This window comes from Phyllostomus discolor, chromosome 3 (assembly GCF_004126475.2).
Source record: "Phyllostomus discolor isolate MPI-MPIP mPhyDis1 chromosome 3, mPhyDis1.pri.v3, whole genome shotgun sequence".
NCBI lineage: Eukaryota > Metazoa > Chordata > Mammalia > Chiroptera > Phyllostomidae > Phyllostomus > Phyllostomus discolor.
Genome location: NC_040905.2, coordinates 60,768,992 through 60,786,937, shown reverse-complemented (window position 1 = coordinate 60,786,937; position 17,946 = coordinate 60,768,992). Strand labels below are relative to the sequence as shown.

The following is a 17,946-nucleotide window of genomic DNA, read 5'->3' as shown; positions in this document are numbered from 1 at the left end:
GGTACTATGTTTGGTGACACGAAAGATACAAGGATGAGAAAACTTGATGCCTTTGTCCTGGGGCTTATATTCTGTTAGTTGACCCAGACAAATATATAAATAACTACAGTGCAAGGCAGGCTTCAATATGTATTATAGTATAGACATCAACAAAGTTCAGTGGGAAATCAGGATGGATAGATTAATCCCAAGTGGGAGGATCAAGAAAGTTCTCATGGAGTAAGTAGGATTGAGTAAAGCTTAATTTATTGCTTTCATTCATTCTAGACTGTCTTCTGAAGATTGATGTCTATTTCCTTGAGCTTTTTAATTTTGTACCCAATTTGGATAAACATGGCACAAATCCAGCAGGGAGGTCCAGATGAAAAAGAAAAGACCACAGCACTGAAAGGTACATACTTAATTTGTTTTTTTTAGGATACTTTCATTGTGCCTGACAACAGTATAGGAATATTTAGGTGACCTCCAGTTATTTCAGTTCTAAAATAAAAGTAGTACTTAATCTATTTGTAATTATTTATATCCCTCACAGTAACTATCTCAGTGTCTGAGCAACAGTCTATATTTAGTAAGTAAATCATATAATAATGTATTTTTACAGCTATAAGAATTCTTAATGCTTTTTTTAATTCAAGGCTATATAAATATATGGCAAGACACTGTAGATAGTGCCCTTATCATATTTTTGTTGATTGCAGTGTCATAATAGTTTAGGATAGTGATCTGCCTAACTGCATTTTATCTTTGTGGCATTGGCACTAGGGATATATTATGAGAGGCCCTTCATGTTAACACCTCAGAAGGAATCTGCCTTAGACATTCTTTGGGAATTTTGAGTTCTAGACATTAAAAACCTACAATCTAAAGTAATTTTACTCCTAAAAGAAATATTCATTACAGACCTGTAAGGTTTCTTTATTATCATATTCCAGTCTACCCATCTAGGGACTTGCCTAAGATCAGATTATCTAAGTAACTTGTGCAAGATCTCACAGTTACTTTCCTTTATGGTGGAAAAATTATCTTATGGGTTTTATAAAAGTCGAGATGCCAACTATGCCCGATGATAAAAGTCTCTTTTATTTGATTCATCATAGAGTCTATCTGGTCTTTAGCATGCTTTTAGGAGATACCCTGGCTGAATATGTACCAGACTGTCTTAGCTATGGCCACTTCTGTGAATTCCTAGCTGCTGCCCTACCCTGCTGTGCCAGGCTGGCTAATAACGATATCTCAAGAATCTCTCTTATTACCTTCTGTCTTTTTTCATAAAAGCCTAAAGCATACATGGATAAAGCAACCAGTTTCTTAGCTCAGTGTAGCTAGCCATGTCCCTGCTTTTAGAGCAAATAATCTATCAAAAAGGATGGTGTAACTAGTTCTCACCTACAAAAATGGAAAATGCCTAAGAGCATTGCTTTCTCCTCACAAATATGATGTCTGGGTCTAGGGAGGTAGCAGGAGGGATGATAAAGAATAGACAGATTCTGGTTATGGTTTGAAGGATGACTGGCTTTTTCTTTTCCTCTTTTCTTCCTCCCTTCTTTCAGATTTTATTTATTTATTTTAGAGAGAGGGGAAGAGAAGGAAAAAGAGAGGGAGAGAAACATCAATGTGCAAGAGAAACATCCACATGCCCCCAACTGGGGACCTGGTCCACAATCCAGGCATGTGCCCTGACTGGGAATCAAACTGGTGACTTTTTGGTTCTCAGGCTGGCACTCAATCCACTGAACCACACCAACCAGTGCTGATTGGCTTGTTTCACTTAGCATAATGTTCCCCAGGTCAATCCATGCTATCACAAAGGGTAAAAGTTTCTTCTTTTTTATGACTGAGTAGTATTCCATTGTGTAAATATACCCTGGTTGTTTTATCCACTCATATACTGATGGACACTTGGGCTGCTTCCAAATCTCGGTGCTTGTAAATAACACTGCAATGAATATAGGGGTGCTTATGTTCTTTCAAATTAGTGTTCAGGCATTCTTTGGGTAAATTCCCGGAAGTGAGATCACTGGATCATAAAGCAGTTCCATTTTTAATTTTTTGAGGTAATGCCATACTACTTTCGACCATCTGCATTCCCACCAACAGTGCAGATGTTAAAAAAACAACTAAGATAACTTTGAAGGTTCTTGGTGTAAGATAGGTGTCATTAATTGGATTCAGAAAACTGGATAAAGCAGGTTGCAGTGGTGGTTGTAGTGGAAAACAAGAGTTAGCTTTTAGATGTATTAAATATTAAACAGAGATGCCCGTTAAACATTAAGGTGGAGAGGTAGAGTGTGGAGTTTGGGAAATAATCATTTAAGGAATCATTAGCATAGAAATAATATTTAAAGTTATGGTCATAATTGAGATCACCAGGATGTCAATGTAGCCAGAAAAGAGAAGATATCTGCAGATTGAGCCTTGGGGCATCTCAACCTTAAGGTCAGGACGATAAGAAGGAACCAGCTACAGAGGCTGAAAATAAATTTCTACTAAGATAGGCTGAAAACTAGGAGCAAGAGAGATCCTGAACATCAAATGAGGAAAATGGGAATAATTAATCATGATCATGAGTCAGGTTAGATGAGAACTGAGAATTTACTTTTGGATTTGACAGTTTGTGAATTGATCTTCACAAAAAGCTGTTTCAGTGAATTGTTGAAAATGAAAGCATATTGGAGAACTTGAGTAGAGACCAGGAATAGAGGAATTGGAGACAGCGCTAGACAACCCTATGGAAGGTTTTAGTGAATGCTTGTGTGCTGCTGCGAAAGATCAGTACACTCAGAAAAATGGTTAACATAGGAGAGAGGACAAGGAATGTCTGTCATTTTCTATCTAAACAGACTCTCTTGGTTTACACCTCGATAGATTTTGAGCATCTTCAACTTTATGTGATAATGTGAAAATTTGGTCTCTCAAGTCGTTGTTCCAATCTATAATTCCACAAGCATATACAAGAGTTCAGATTGATTTTCTGGATTTTGGAAGTAGCATGGTGACATTAAAAGAGTATGGGTAGGATTCTAAAGATGGAACTATTTGGATTTAAACTCAAGTTTTTCTGCAAGTTGGTTAACTGAAACTTTTTCTTCATCACTGCAATATGAATAAGAAGGCTTAGTACACATGAGCTTGTGATGAAGAAGTATTAGAAATATTAGAAATATTAGAAGATAAAATGGCAAATGCATAGGAAAATAAAAATTTATACCTAAAACAGTCTGATTTACCATTTTTTTCTTTTATGAATTATGCCTTAAGTGTCCTGTCTTAAGAACGTTTGGCCTATGAAGATTTTCTCCTATGTTTTTTTAGCTTTAGACTTTGTATTTAAGATATTCATTCATTTTGAGTTAATTTTTACCTAAGGAGTGAGACTTAAGTCAATGTGTAATTATTTATTTTTTTGCTCATTGATATCCAATTGTGCCAGGACCATTTGTAAAAAAGATTCTTTCTACTGTTGAGTTACTGTCTGGCCTTTGTCGAAAATGAGTTGGGTGTATTTGGGTGGGCTTGTTTTGTGGCTCTCCTTTCTGTTCCATGGGTCTTTTTCTATTTCCTCTCTAGTACCACACTCTTGATTACTGTCCTATGTAGTAAGTTTTATAATTGGGTAGAATGATCCATTCCACTTTATTCTTTCCCAAAATTGTTTAGCTGTTCTAGATCCATTGCCTTCTTTTGTGAATTTTAGAGTTAAATGGTTTATATCTGTAAAAGATTTTTTTGTTTAGATTTGGATCAGAATTATGTTTAAACCTATAGATGAATATGGGGAGAATTGACATCTGCGCTGTATTGTCTTCCAATCCATTAACATGGTATGTCTCTCAATTTATTCAGATCTTTGTTTTTTTCATCAGCATTTTGTAATTTTTTCCATTGCTATTAGATTTATACTTAAATTTTAATTTTTTAAATTGTAAATTGTGTTGTGTTTTAATTTCAGTTGCCACATTTTTACTGATAGTTTATGGAAATACAGTCAAGTTTTGTGTGTTGATACTACATCCTATGACTTTGCTGTTGTTACTTATTAGTTCTAGGATTTGTTTTGGTAGATTCCTTGGGATTTTCTTGTATCATGTCATTTACAAGTTAGACTGTTTTGTTTCTTCCTTTCTAATCCATATGCCTTTTCTTTCTTTTTCTTTTTTCTTTTTTTGCTGACTGGGCCTTCTAGTACTATAATTAGTAAGAAGAGTCAGCGTGGACATTCTTTCTTTGTAGGTCAGTGGTAAAATAGTCATTTTTGACTCTGACTATGATGGGTGGCTGGGGAAAGAGGCTTACTGGTGTTCACAGAATGGGTCACCCTATCCACTTGATTATTAAAATATTTTATTGAACCTTTACTTGGGAAACAAATATCTTCACATTTGTTGACCATTCAGAGGGGTCTTTTCACATACCACTTCTCTATAATTCCTTGTCACCATTTTTCCAATTATGTTCATTCCAAGTCCCTTACCATCCAGCCAATCCATTGGCCACAGCCCGTGAATCAATATATAATCACATGTCTGGCCATATCTCTTTCCAGAAAACTTAACAGCCAGGTACACTGCTCTCAGTTCTGCTCAGTGGGAGGATTTCCATTTATAGCCATCATTCAGCGATGCCCCAGAAAAGGGCTCTAGTGCTTCACCTGTCTGTCCACTTTTGAGTGTGCTTGAATATATTGCAGAACTATCTATAAGCAGACCTGAGTTCTGATAGGAACTCAACTCATGATAGGAACTCCCCGTGTGGAGTTCATGCTGGTAGATAATAGGCAGTACGGTAGGAGTGGAGACCATTTGGGCTACTTCTTCATTTAACTTAGTTTTGACTTCAGGGCCTGCCCAGGCCTGATCCTGTATATACCACTTCTATATGATGATGGAGTGCTGTTAGTACACACCTAACTTTATGACTTGTTGGGTCAGCTAATACCAAGTTCATGATGGGCAGCTAACATTACACAATAACCTGGTAGCCCATGATTAAATGTTCATCTCTACAAAGGCCCAGAAGCAGACTGACAGCTGTTTCTTAAAAACAGAGTAGTTATCTGCAATGTATGGCAGGGCTTTGCTCCAACATCCTAAGGTCCTGTGTTTGATTCATCTTAAGGGGCCTGCCAAAGATTCCAAACAGCATCCCTCTCTGCCATTAGCACCACTGAATCTGGGAGATTATGTGGTTCAAATAACAAAGTACCATATACACCTGCAGAGCTTTCTTTTGTTCTAGGCACCACTCAAAAGTAGTAACATTCTGGATAAATGGGCCAGAGTAACACATCCAAATGAAGACTATGTTGCCTCCAGCATCCGAAGAAACCTCCCCACCTTCAGTCATTGTGCCTCTTTTTTGTTGGTAGGAAAAGCCCATTACAAGAACTTACCCTTTGCCTTAGCAAAGATAAATTGACATGGCCCACATCATTGGCCCCCCTAGAAATTACACTGGAGTAGAAAGCCCCTGAATTTTTGTGAGATTTATTTCTCACCCTCTGACACACAGGTGTCTTGCCAATAAGTCTAGATGGCTGTTGCTTCTTGCTTACTAGGCCCAATCAGTATAACGTATTAGATCAGAGTGATACCATATGGAAGGGAAAGGCGATCAAGATCAAGCAAACTAAATTGTGACTTAGGTGGGAGAGTCAATATATCCCTGAGGTAGGACAGCGAAAGTGTGTCTCTGGCCTTGCTAGCTGAAAGCAACCTGATTCTAGTGGGTTTTATTGACAGCGATGGAGAAAAAGGTATTTGCCAGATCAGTGCCTCCTTACCAGATACCAGGGGATGCATTAATTTGCTCAAGCAATGAAATTACATCTAGTATAGCAGCTACATTTGGAGTCACCACCGGGTTAAGCTTAATGATAATCCACTGTCATTCTCCAAGTTCCAGCATCTGTCTTCTGGACATTTCAGATAGGTGAATAGCGTGGGGATGTAGTAGGAATCGCCACCCTTGCATCCTTCAGGTCCTCGGTGACAGAAATCACTGCAATGCCAGGAATGCCATATTTCTTTTCGGTTACTATTTTCCTAGGTAAAGGCAGTTTGGGGGGCTTTCACTTGTTCTTTACTACAATAGCCTTCATTCCACAGGTCAGGGAACCAATGTGGGGATTCTAGCAAATAATGAACTGGGGAAATAACCACAGAATGGGTTCAGAAACCCACTGTGAGATGAATCTGAGCTAAAACTCCATTGAACACCTGTCTGCCATAAGCCCCTACTCTGACTGATGAACCATAATGACCTTTTGGGTTTCCTGGAATCAGTTTCATTTCAGAGCCAGTGTCTGCAAGTCTCTGAAAGGTCTGATTCCATTTTCCCCAATGCTGTTACCCTGGTAAAAGGCCGTAGGTCCCTTTGGGGAAGGATGGGAGAAAGCGTAACTGTAATATTTGGCAGTGTACCTGGGTCATTCCTTAAGGAGTTTTGGCCTCTCCTTCTCCCAAGATGCTCTGGATCTGTAAGCTTGCCTAAGTCTGGGAATGATTGTGACTGTTTTTGATTCAGTTTTGACATTTGTTCATTTAACATAGAGCTTTTCTGCTTATACATATCAAGTAAGAATTTAGTAGGCTTCCTGTCTTATTTCTAAGAACAACATGCTCAACTAGCCATTGCCACGGTCTGTGTTAATCAGACTTCTGATCGCTGCTTTGACTTTGCTACCCATTGTGGTAACCATGCCCACCTTGCCTTTGGTGGTCGAGTGTTCCCTCTTGTCTGCTACCACCCTAGGAACCACTTACCCCCATTGCATTTAGATTTGTTAATTCAGTGACTTTAGTTCCCACTGTAAGGTCTAGCATAAGAGAAGGGCCACCACAGAGCTGTTTAAGGATGTATGAGTTCTCCTCATAAATTTATTTCTCATAGTGGTGAAAGGTATGTCTTCTGGACCCTCCCAGGGTAGGTGAGTAGGTCTTCAATCCACCTAAGAGTGGACAAATCCACTCTTAACATTTGTATCTCCCTAAACCTTTGAATCACTTCCTCTGCATTAAACCAAAGCAAATTCACTCACTATGGGCCACCCTTTGGTCTCTGTTCCAGCCAACCAGAGCCCTTCCTAACTCCCCAAGTTACAACTTTAAATATAGTATCTGTACTTGGTGAGCCTTTATCAATAAATATGCCATGATTGTTCCTTCCACTATTATCCCATACCCTTAATATCCATTCTCCTACCTATTCCCTGGATTTCTGTTTGTATAAATTTTTATTCTATTCAGACCTTCAGTGGATCAGATGAGGGTCTTCTATGTGGGAGAAAGGCAATTTGCTTTACTCAGTCCACGGATTCAAATGCCAATCTCACTCAGAGACACCTTCACAGACATACTTAGAATAATGTTTAACCAAATACGTGGGGGCCCCATGACCCCATGAAGTTGACACATAAAATTAATCACCACACCATTCATCCTGGTTTGTTTCTACCTTTTGGCTATTGTGAATAATGCTTCTGTGAACATGGTTGTACAAATACCTGATGAGTCTCTGTTTTCAATTCTTTTATGTATCAAATGGTATTTTTATCCAGGCATTGCATATGCTTGGTTGAAGTTTAGAGTTCTGGTTTCTGAATCACTAATCACCAGAGGTATGAATTGGGGGAGGGGAGGGTGTGTCACATCTGATGCATGTTTAGGTTTTTATGGGTTTAGTTGTACTGTATTTTATAGGTACTAAAGGGATTTTTCAATGTAAATGTTACATTATTCTTGAGTTTTACCTAATTCAGTGCCCACTCTCTGTGTGTAAACTATGGTTATACAGTATTGCTTTCCTATTAAAAAGCAGAAAAATAATCTCTGACAATTTCTACATGTTTCCTTAATGCTAATGAAATTTTTTTTTAAAAAAAACCTATATCTGGTTCTCTAGTTGAAAGAGAAGTTTGAGGAATGCCTATTTATTTAGTTGTTCTTTTTATCATTTAAAGGAAAGGAACATTTTGAGCAAGATAAAACCATATTTCTGTATTTATAACTATTCTTTACAAGGTAATAAACAGAGGGGACAGAATATTTTAGGGTTGATATGGCACATAGAATAAATGTGGTAATTTTGAAAGAACACTGAGTTGGGTATTGGGAAACATTTATTTTTTTCTTTTTTAAAAATCTATTTTATTGATTATGTGATTACAGTTGTCCCATTACCCCCCTTCATTCCCCTCTACCCTGCACACCCTCTCTCACCCACATTCCCCCCCTTTAGTTCATGTCCATGTGTCATAAGTTCTTTAGCTTTTACATTTCCCACACCATTCCTGCCCTCCCCCTGTCTATTTTCTGCCTATTCCATGCTACTTATTCTCTATATCTTTTCCCCCTCTCTCCTCCTCCCACTTCCCTGTTGCTAACCCTCCATGTGATCTCCATTTCTGTGGTCCTGTTCCTGTTCTCTTTGCTTAGTTTGCTTTTGTTTTTTGTTTTAGGTGTGGCTGTTAATAATTGTGAGTTTGCTGTCATTTTACTATATGTATTTTTTATCTTTTTCTTATCTTCTTTTTCTTAGATAAGTCCCTTTAACATTTCATAAAAGAAGGGCTTGGTGATGATGAACTCCTTTAACTTGGCCTTATCTGAGAAGCACTTTATCTCCCCTTCCATTCTAAATGAAAGCTTTGCTGGATAGAGCAATCTTGGATGTGGGTCCTTGCCTTCCATGACTTGGAATACTTCTTTACAGCCCCTTCTTGCCTACAAGGTCTCTTTTGAGAAATCAGCTGACAATCTGATGGGAAGTCCTTTGTAGGTTACTGTCTCCCTATCTCTTGCTGCTTCTAGGATTCTCTCCTTCATTTTTACCTTGGCTAATGTAATTATGTGTGCCTTGGTGTGTTCCTCCTTGGGTCCAACTTCTTTGGGACTCTCTGAGCTTCCTGGATTTCCTAGAAGTCCATTTCCTTTGCCAGATTGGGGAAGTTCTCCTTTATGATTTGTTCAAATAAGTTTTCCACTTGTTGCTCTTCCTCGTCTCCTTCTGGTACCCCTATAATTCGGATGTTGGAATGTTTCAAGATGTTCTGGAGGTTCCTAAGCCTCTCCTCAGTTTTTTGAATTATTCATTCTTTCTTCATTCTTTTCTGATTGTATATTTTTTTCTTCCTTTTGTTCTGCTCCATTGATGTGAGACCCAGCTTTCTTCCCATCACTATTGGTTCTGTGTGCATTTTTCTTCATTTCACTTATTTTTTTCATTAGTCTTCATTTTTTTATCTAATTTGCGACCAAAGTCAACCAATTCTGTGAGCATTCTGATCATCAGTCTTTTGAACTGAGCATCTGATAAGTTGGCTATGTCTCGGTCGCTTAAAAGTATTGGTTTTGGGGCTTTCATTTGTTCTTCTGTTTGAGCCATTTTTTTTTTTTTTTTTTTGGACTTGTTGAGCCTGTTAGTATGAGGGTCGAAGCCTTAGGTGTTCACCAGGGTGGAGCAACCCAGTCACTGGGTTGTGATGCTGTATGTGGGGGCGGGGTCTGAGAGGGAACAATAACTCTTGCTCTGCTCTCCATCGGACTTCAGTCCGATCTGCCACTCCCCCCAAGCAAACTTGGCCCCTCTGGTACTAATTCCCATGTAGGTGGGCCTGTGTACCCCGTGGGTCTTTCCAACAACCTCTCCTGTGAGCCTGGGAGTCTCCCTGTGCCTCAACCCCCACAGGTGTTTTCAGTCAGTGCCCTGAGGCTCTATTTCCCGGCACTGGGACCCTGGGACTGCCAGCCGCATTGCGCGCAGTGTCTTGCTTCACAATCACTGCCTCACTGGGTCTGCCGGTTGCCACCCCTTGGCCAGGGTCTGCCAGCCACAGCTTGCACACCCAGGGTCCGCCTGCTGCGGTCTTGCGCACCCGGGACACCTTATGCCAGTCCCAACACTCTTTGTTCCATGACCCCTCTCCGGCTGCCCAACTCCGCCCCTCCTACTGGTCTGGATGAACATGTCTATTTTAATTCCTTGGTTGTCCGACTTCTATACAGTTCAGTTTTCTGTCAGTTCTGGTTGTTATTCTGTTTCTAAATTGTTGTTGTCCCTATCTTGGTTGTGTGAGGAGGCACAGAGTATCTATCTACGCCTCCATCTTGGCCAAAAGTCCCTGGGGAACATATTTATTTTACTAAGTTCACTTTACTTTTAAGGTATAAGTTTGGACAAGCCATTTTACTTCTTTGAGCTCATTTCCTTGTCTGAAAGACAGCAAAGATGATAATATGTGCTACTATTTTATAGGGTTGTGATGATTGAATGAGGTAAAGTAAGTGAAATCTTTAAACTGATATATGGATGTTAGGTGTCATTTTATGATCTGACCTGATAGAAAGAGAATATGGCCATTAGACATAATACATCTGCTTACATATTGTGTGTCTGATGACAAGATTTCTAAGTTTTGAACTGTAGAAGGTGACTGTAAAGTGAAGTAATCGGATTTTGCCAGAGGACCTCAACTCATTGGAAGGAGATAAATGAGAATCTTCTAGCTACTCCAAGCCAGTTTTTGCCACTAAAATATTTTACCCTTTGCGACAGCATGGATGGAACTGCAGAGCATTATGCTAAGTGAAATAAGGCAGATAAGGCAGGCGTGAATGACAAGTACCATATGATCTCACCTATAAGTGGAACCTAATCAACAAAACAAACAAGCAAGCAAAATAGAACCAGAGACATGGAAATAAAGAACAAACTGACAATAACCAGCAGGGAGGTGGGAGGGGGATAAGGGGAAAAAGGTCAAGTCAAGGAACATGTATATAAAGAACCCATGGACAAGGACAAGGCAGGGTTGAGGGGTAGAGCAGGGCAGGGGAGAGTAATAGGGGAAAGATGGGGACAACTGTAATTGAACAACAATAAAAAATTTTTTTTAAAGGTTAAATAGAAAAAAATCTGATTTTACTCTGTTTTGTGAAGATTTACATGGTGTTGAGAACTTTACTAATGAGTCAGGAAGTTGTCAGCATATACCTGCTTTGTAGCCCAGTATGCATATTATGTGACATTTCCCTCTTACTGGAAAGTTCACAAACATTTTTTTTGTGTTTGTATATTGAAGATATTTTTTGTGTGTGTAAATTGAGGTTTATTTGATATAGCAGTTTGAAGACTGCCAATGATTTTTTTTATAAGTTTTTTGTTGCCTTATCTTTGTCTCCAACAGAGAGAGACTAGAGAATTGAGAGACTAGACTAATTTTTTCTCTAGATATTTTGATGAGCCATACAGATGGATTGGTTATATCCCTGAGAGAAATAGAAATAGTGTTAATTCTGGGATACTTCTTTTGTAGAAAATGGGACTGGTGTGCCTTACTACATATCCAAGGAGCTTTTTCTCATCGGGAACTTGTGTTAAAAATGAAAAATCTCAAAACTTAAACTTTAAAAAAGATCATCTTTTGGAACTGAATTTGAAATTTATATTTTTATTTTTCTGAGTTTCTATACAACTGTATGAAGACTTAGAGTGAGCATTTTTGCCTCACAAATAATATAAGCCAAAATATATCATTAAATGATCACTGACAGACTGATCAGACTGATTCTAGGGCTGGGGAGAGAAAACATAAGGTAAGCTTGGAGCATCTTGTAGTAGCAGAAAGTAAGGAAATGCTCAATAAACAAAAAGATGAAAGCATGTCAAAGGGATATGAGAGCTAGCGGAGAGTCAGGTGAAAGAGTTGACAGTGGCCAACAGTGTCACAATTTGAGCAACAAAGTAAATGACATAGTAGTAGGTTGTAACCCAAAGTATACAATAATATCTGTGGGTCCATACTGATATAAATAAATGATTGACTAAATATGTAAGTGGAAGAGAGGCAAAGCTTCCATATAAAGGATTACAAGTAATATTTGTAAATGTGCTCTACTCTAGGAGGTGGAACATAACTCCTCCCCTCCGTTTTTGAGAGTGGGCTAGACTTAGTCACATACAAGAATAGATTGTGGAAAGGGAAAAACAATAACTTTATCATGAAAAAGTCGGGCAAACACTGTCTTAACCAACTCATGAAATTTTATATCCCAGTGATGTGATGAGAAGGGTAGTTCAGTCTGTGACATTCTTTTTATAAACTTATAACCCTAGCCTAATCCACCCCCCCCCATACACACAAAACAGACAAATTTAAATTGAGGGTCATTCTACTAAATACCTTATTAGTACCCCTCAAAACAGTTAAGATCATAGAAAAGAAGCAAAGACTAAAAACTGTCATAGAACTGGGGAGACATGACGACTATATACAATTTAGTACATGATGGAAAAACCGATGAATAATAATATCTGAGCTTAGTTAATAGCCATGTACCGACATTGATTTCTTCATTTTGACAAATGTACCATTGTAATGTAGGATGTTAATGATAGAAGAAACTGAGTAAAGGATATACATGTACTATTTGTACTATCTTTCAACTTTTCTATAAATCTAAAATTATTCCAAAAAAATCTTTATTAAAAAATTGTAGACAAATCTTTTGGTCACACAGAATCAAATGATGTGAAGAACAAAAACTGCTTTGTGTTAGCCAATTTATTCAGTTACCATTTTTTTAATATTGTAATTTTCCCCTAAAATGAAATAATAAGCTGTATTGCTACCAGTTAGATTTATAAATTTCCTTATCTATAAATAGTTTTATTTATATTTAAAATTTAGTGACATTTTAAAAGTCGTATTAGTATCTGAAACTTGTAAAACAATAAAAGGATGTTAATAAAGTCCAGTTAGTAATTGTATATTTTGAAGGGAAGAAGTTAATAACTTACTGTAGTGGCACATAGGATCTGACTTGTGATTATCTTGAGAATGATAATTTTGAAAGTGCTTATGTTATATTGATATTGTACTTCATTATAATATAGAACTCTGGGGACTTAACATATAAAAGTAATATAATAGAACAAAAGAATACTTAAAATAATTTAAAATGTAGTCCTTATTAAGTGTGAAAATGAATGTAAGTAAATTTCTTATCTTTTTTTTCAGATTTATTATCTAGGATAGATTTGGATGAACTAATGAAAAAAGATGAACCACCTCTTGATTTTCCTGATACCTTGGAAGGATTTGAATATGCTTTTAATGAAAGTAAGTGGTCTATGTTACATACAATACTTACTTAACAATGCTAATAGAATCATAGGACAGAAGTTATTTGCTACTTTTATGTGACAGAAAGAATGTTTTATGTATTTCTTTTGAGAAATAATGTCTAATCCTTTTATGGTGAAATTCTTCACTTAAGCAAAAGAACCAAATTATAATTTCCAATAAATTATAAAGTCACTTAAGCCAACAGACATGATTTGAGCTTCAGCTTAGGTATCTCAACCCTGAACGTTCAAGTCCCTGGTGTCCAATCAGAATTCCCAATTATATTACATAGACATGTGCTACTATTTCACATGTTATTTCAAATGAAGTGACTGGCAAAGATTATCTGTGGTGACATTTTAAGCATAATATTCAATTTTGTATGGTATTTTTCAGGAATCATCCTTATTTTAAAATTTATTAAGTTCTGAATCAAATAAATTTTGCAGTTGGGATTTAGAAGGATAGACTATAGATTGCAAGGATGTTTCTGGAACACAGAATTCTGATTCATTGGGTAAATAGCACACTATTACACTTTAAGGGTAACGTTATGGCACACTAGGCAGCGTTTCAGTTTGAGCTTTCTAGTTGTTGCTTTGCATCAACTTAATTGGAGATCTGTCATCACTGTGTTGGTGGGTAGCCTTTTACAATATCAGTTATACTAGAATATTAAATAAATTTAAATAGAAGATACTGGCAACTTTGATCTCTTCTGGTATTATTTTTCATGCTTTTTAAATAAAGGCTATCTAAAGCCAACATATATATGAGTAGTAATATTTTGTTTTCTTAAGTTTCTTATATTTTAATTAACAAAATCAAATGAGCACTGTAACATTGCCTCTGCCCCTTTGAAATGATTACTGTATAGATTTTTTTCCAGAACAGGACTGGAGAGTATGTTGATAGTGTGAGTAACTCATAGAACTGTGGTTGCTTTATGGACATAGGACATCAGTTTTCATTGAAGCCTGTCTTTTGCCTTCCTTGAACATTTCTTAAAGTGAGTAGAAAATACAGGAGCAATATACTTTTATCTCTCCCTTTCTTATCAGATACACTCAGATGCGCATGTGTGTATACACACATTTTGGCATGTATTTGTACACCCTTGCATGCATGTGCTCTCATACTTTTGTATACATCTACACCTTTGCACATGCATGTGCCCTTCGTGTACGCACTTCAAATGCACATGCACCCTTGCACACACTTACCATTTCTTCTTAAAATATCCTGGACATTGTGTTGTGTAAGTATAGACTAACAGAATGAAGCAAAGATGCTTGCATTCCAAGGGGAGAATGCCATTTTTAAGGATCTTATTTTTAGCATGATAGAGTTCACCTTTGAATTCAGCGTTAATGGTGAATACTTGTTCAAAGAGGTGAAGATTTGGAAGCAGTAAACTGGGTCCCAATATAAAGTTCCTAAAAGAGTAAGTCTAACTTAGTGTCTTTGGGGTTTCTTTTTCAGGTTTATAAGGACTAAAACTCTTATGAAAGCCTCAAAATGAAACTTTAATTACCTGATTGAAGAAGCTTCTAAATTTTTTTTCACATTTTTTTGTTGTTGTTCAAGTACAGTTGTCTCCATTTTCTCCCCACCACTCCCCCCAGCCCCAGTCATCCCCACTTTTTAAAAGTGTTTTAAAGAACTTACTTGGGTAAAAGTAAAATCAGGATACAAAAGTTCACTCTAATCAAAAGGAGAGAGATTCTTTTTACCTGAATCAGACTGATAACTTGCTCTTTCAAATCACTATGCCTATTTAAATACTCCTTTGGTTTTAAATGTCTATTTAGCCATTCTCCAATTGTAATTGTATAACTCCCAGCTCAAATGTCCTTGCTTTGGAAGATAAAGAAATTGAATGTTTTTCCCATTTGCTCTTACCCACACTCCTGCCATGGATACCAGCCCCCAGCATCCACAGTGCTACGGATGAGATACGAGACAAATTCACACAGACTACCGAGTCTTGAGGAAAAGGGTCGGCATGGCTTGTCTTTCAAGGGGAGAGCAAGCCTCAGTGGGCCTCAGCCACTCTCTCAAGAGGAGAGCGCCCAGACCCTTGTCTTGACAGGCTTTCATTGGATTCAATTTGCACAGGAATACAGACTATATACGTAAAGCTCCCAGTCATTGTCTGGCAGAAATGATTAAACAATAGATAACATTCAGAGAACTCTGAGGGCCTATTTTGAGTCAGGGTCAGATGGCTATAGGGTCGTAAAACTTTGAAAAACAAACTCACTTCCTGCTTGGACCCTTATCATTTAAATTGAGAGTATTAGGAAAGTAGGTTTCATAGGATTTTATGCATTCTTTCTTAGGCTTGATTGCTCTAGGGAACCCGCCCTTTCCAGCACAGGGTGGCACCCACCTCTAGCATTGTTTCAGGCTTAAGTCAGGCAGGGGAAGTAAGGCAGCCAAGAGATTAGGAGACTTCTTGCAGACAGAATGAGGACTCAGGTTATGCCAAAGCCGAGGGGTAAGGGTCCATCACTCCTTTTTCTGTAGCCCCCATATCCTTCCCTGGGGGCCCGCTGTGATTGTGCCTGTCTTAGGTCGTCCCTCCCTTGAGGAATCTTACCCATAACTGGCTAACCGATCAAGCATTGGGGGCCAGGCATGGTGAAGTAAAAGGAGCAGAAGCTGTGCCCCTGCCAGGGAGATAAGCTTTGTCTCTTAAGTGGCTTATGGTCGGAAGGTCTCTCACTCAGCCTTAGCCATGGAAGGGTTACAGCTCCTGAAACCAGGCAGGGCAGTTCTCAACACACTCCTACACCCTAGGGCAATATTATGAGGAAGCACACTTTTGTATCACCAAAAAAATGATTGGATTTATTCATAAACCTTTTGAGTTTGAATCTTGTCTTTCATGATACCTGATATTTATTAAATTCTCACAACAGGAAGTACACTGTATACTTTCAATTAGTTGTTTCATTTAGGTCAGTGACATGATCTGATAAAATGTATGTATTAATATACACTTGCCAGAATAATATGCATTTATATACACATTTAAAACTTTATAGCTGATTTTAGGGGACCCTAAGCTATAGTGTTCCAAATCAGACCTTTGACAGTTGCTGGAGAGATTTTTTCAAACCCTTGGAAAATGCCAGATTTGCAAATACCACTGTAACATAAGTGATTGAGATATGTCTTATGCATAAGAATGCTCACTTTCTTTGTCTTTTTACCCTCTTTTCACTTTTCACACTAATGCTAATAGTTGGCTATTTTGGTGAAGCCTACTTTTTCCTAAAGAATCAAAATCTCTATCACTTTATGAGAATTATGTCCAAAATGACTAGAGAATTAAAAAAAAGCCATCTCTTTGAGATGTAGATATAAGTGGGCCGTTAATTTTACTTACTAGCTAACTAAGTTCTCTTTCACACATTAGTCTCATAGAAAAACACTTCACGTTTCTATATACCTTACTGTATGCCATGTACCTTGAAGATTGCTCTAGTCAAAATCATAATTGTTAGATTTGCAGATGTTGTCAATTTACTATATTGATATCTTATGTGGGTATATCCCTTTTCTAGAAAGAATAACAGATTCATCGTTTAATTTATATCATCCAACATAAAAGAGTGATAATGATCCAGTGTAGTGTCTCATGTTAAGAGTACTAAAAAGATCTTTATGATAAAAGATTAGCCTTTATTTTATACATTAAAAATACCCACATTTTATATGTGGTAAAATTGATTTATAAAACTAGCGAAGTAGTAGTTTTACTTGGAGTAGTATATTTCCTGGGTTCAGTTTTAGCACCATAACTTTCAAGCCTTTTTTCTACTTCTGCATCCCCTCATTGGATAAAAATCACATATTAATTCCATTCATCTTGATCATATTCCTCTTCTGCTTCTAAACTTTTTCCTGTGTCTCACTGCTCTTGGACGAAATCCAAACCCAGTAATTTGGGCCTTCTACTATTTGATCACAACAGGTCCCCCAGTGTTAAATTTTATTTGGCTCAATACTTTTTTTGTTCCTGTTAAACTGGGTTGTTCCCTGTTGTTCCCTGTTACTTAAATTTGTTGTCCATTTTTCATTATTTTGTTTATATTGCTGGGGGGAAGGGAGAATTAAAGCAATTTACCTGTGGTCTATTTCTCCCCTAATGACCACAGGAATACTCCTAGGGTGAGAAAGAACAGGCAGCCTTGTCTTATCTCTTTTGTAAACGTGCTCCTAAGTTAATCTTTTAGTGAATATAGACTAATGTTTGCTATGAGGAGAGTCCTTATCTGTGGCAGTATTTAGCAGGACGACTTGTTTGGTACTGCTCATGATAAACAAACCTACAATCTGTGGATATGTGAGGCATGTTTCTCTGAAGAATACTGTATGGGCAGTGCCACTAGTGCTCTGGCACATAAAATGAAAGTATGTTGTAACCAAAATGCTCACCAATGTGTGGGGTAAGCTGCATGGATCAGTTACAGAGCTTACCTACTGTGGACCAGAAGAAACACCCAGGCTCTTTCAGACCTCTCCCTGTTTTGTCTGCCTCTTAATTGCTTATACCCCTGAAATTGTTAGTAAAGTTACTTATTATCAGTAAAAACTTTGGATTGAGTGATTCTGACTTAATAGTCCAAACCAGTATTGCCTCACTGCCTATCTCATTTCTACTTGAAATTCTACCCGTATTTCAAAGCCTAGTTGAGAAGTCTCACCAAAACCTTCTGAGCCTGTTCTGGCCTATAGGTGTCCTTCTAATGAATCCAAAGTCATTTTAGACTTTATTGTCTACATGAACTGCTTGTGGTAGTTTTTAGATTGTT

At 37.6% G+C, this 17,946-nt stretch overlaps 1 protein-coding gene across 5 annotated transcripts in view; it reads left to right on the top strand.

Moving 5' to 3' along the window:
* Positions 1 to 17,946, top strand: part of FAM172A (family with sequence similarity 172 member A) — a 410,616-nt gene that overhangs the window by 29,341 nt on the left and 363,329 nt on the right. For 4 of the 5 annotated variants that reach the window (XM_028531422.2, XM_036020535.1, XM_036020534.1 and 1 more), the window contains exons 2-3: positions 268 to 391; positions 13,016 to 13,117. In XM_028531422.2, coding sequence (XP_028387223.1) covers positions 286 to 391; positions 13,016 to 13,117 — 208 coding nt within the window. In that variant the 5' untranslated portion in view covers positions 268 to 285. The remainder of the gene's footprint in view (positions 1 to 267; positions 392 to 13,015; positions 13,118 to 17,946) is intronic. The other variant, XM_028531429.2, reaches the window with a different exon arrangement.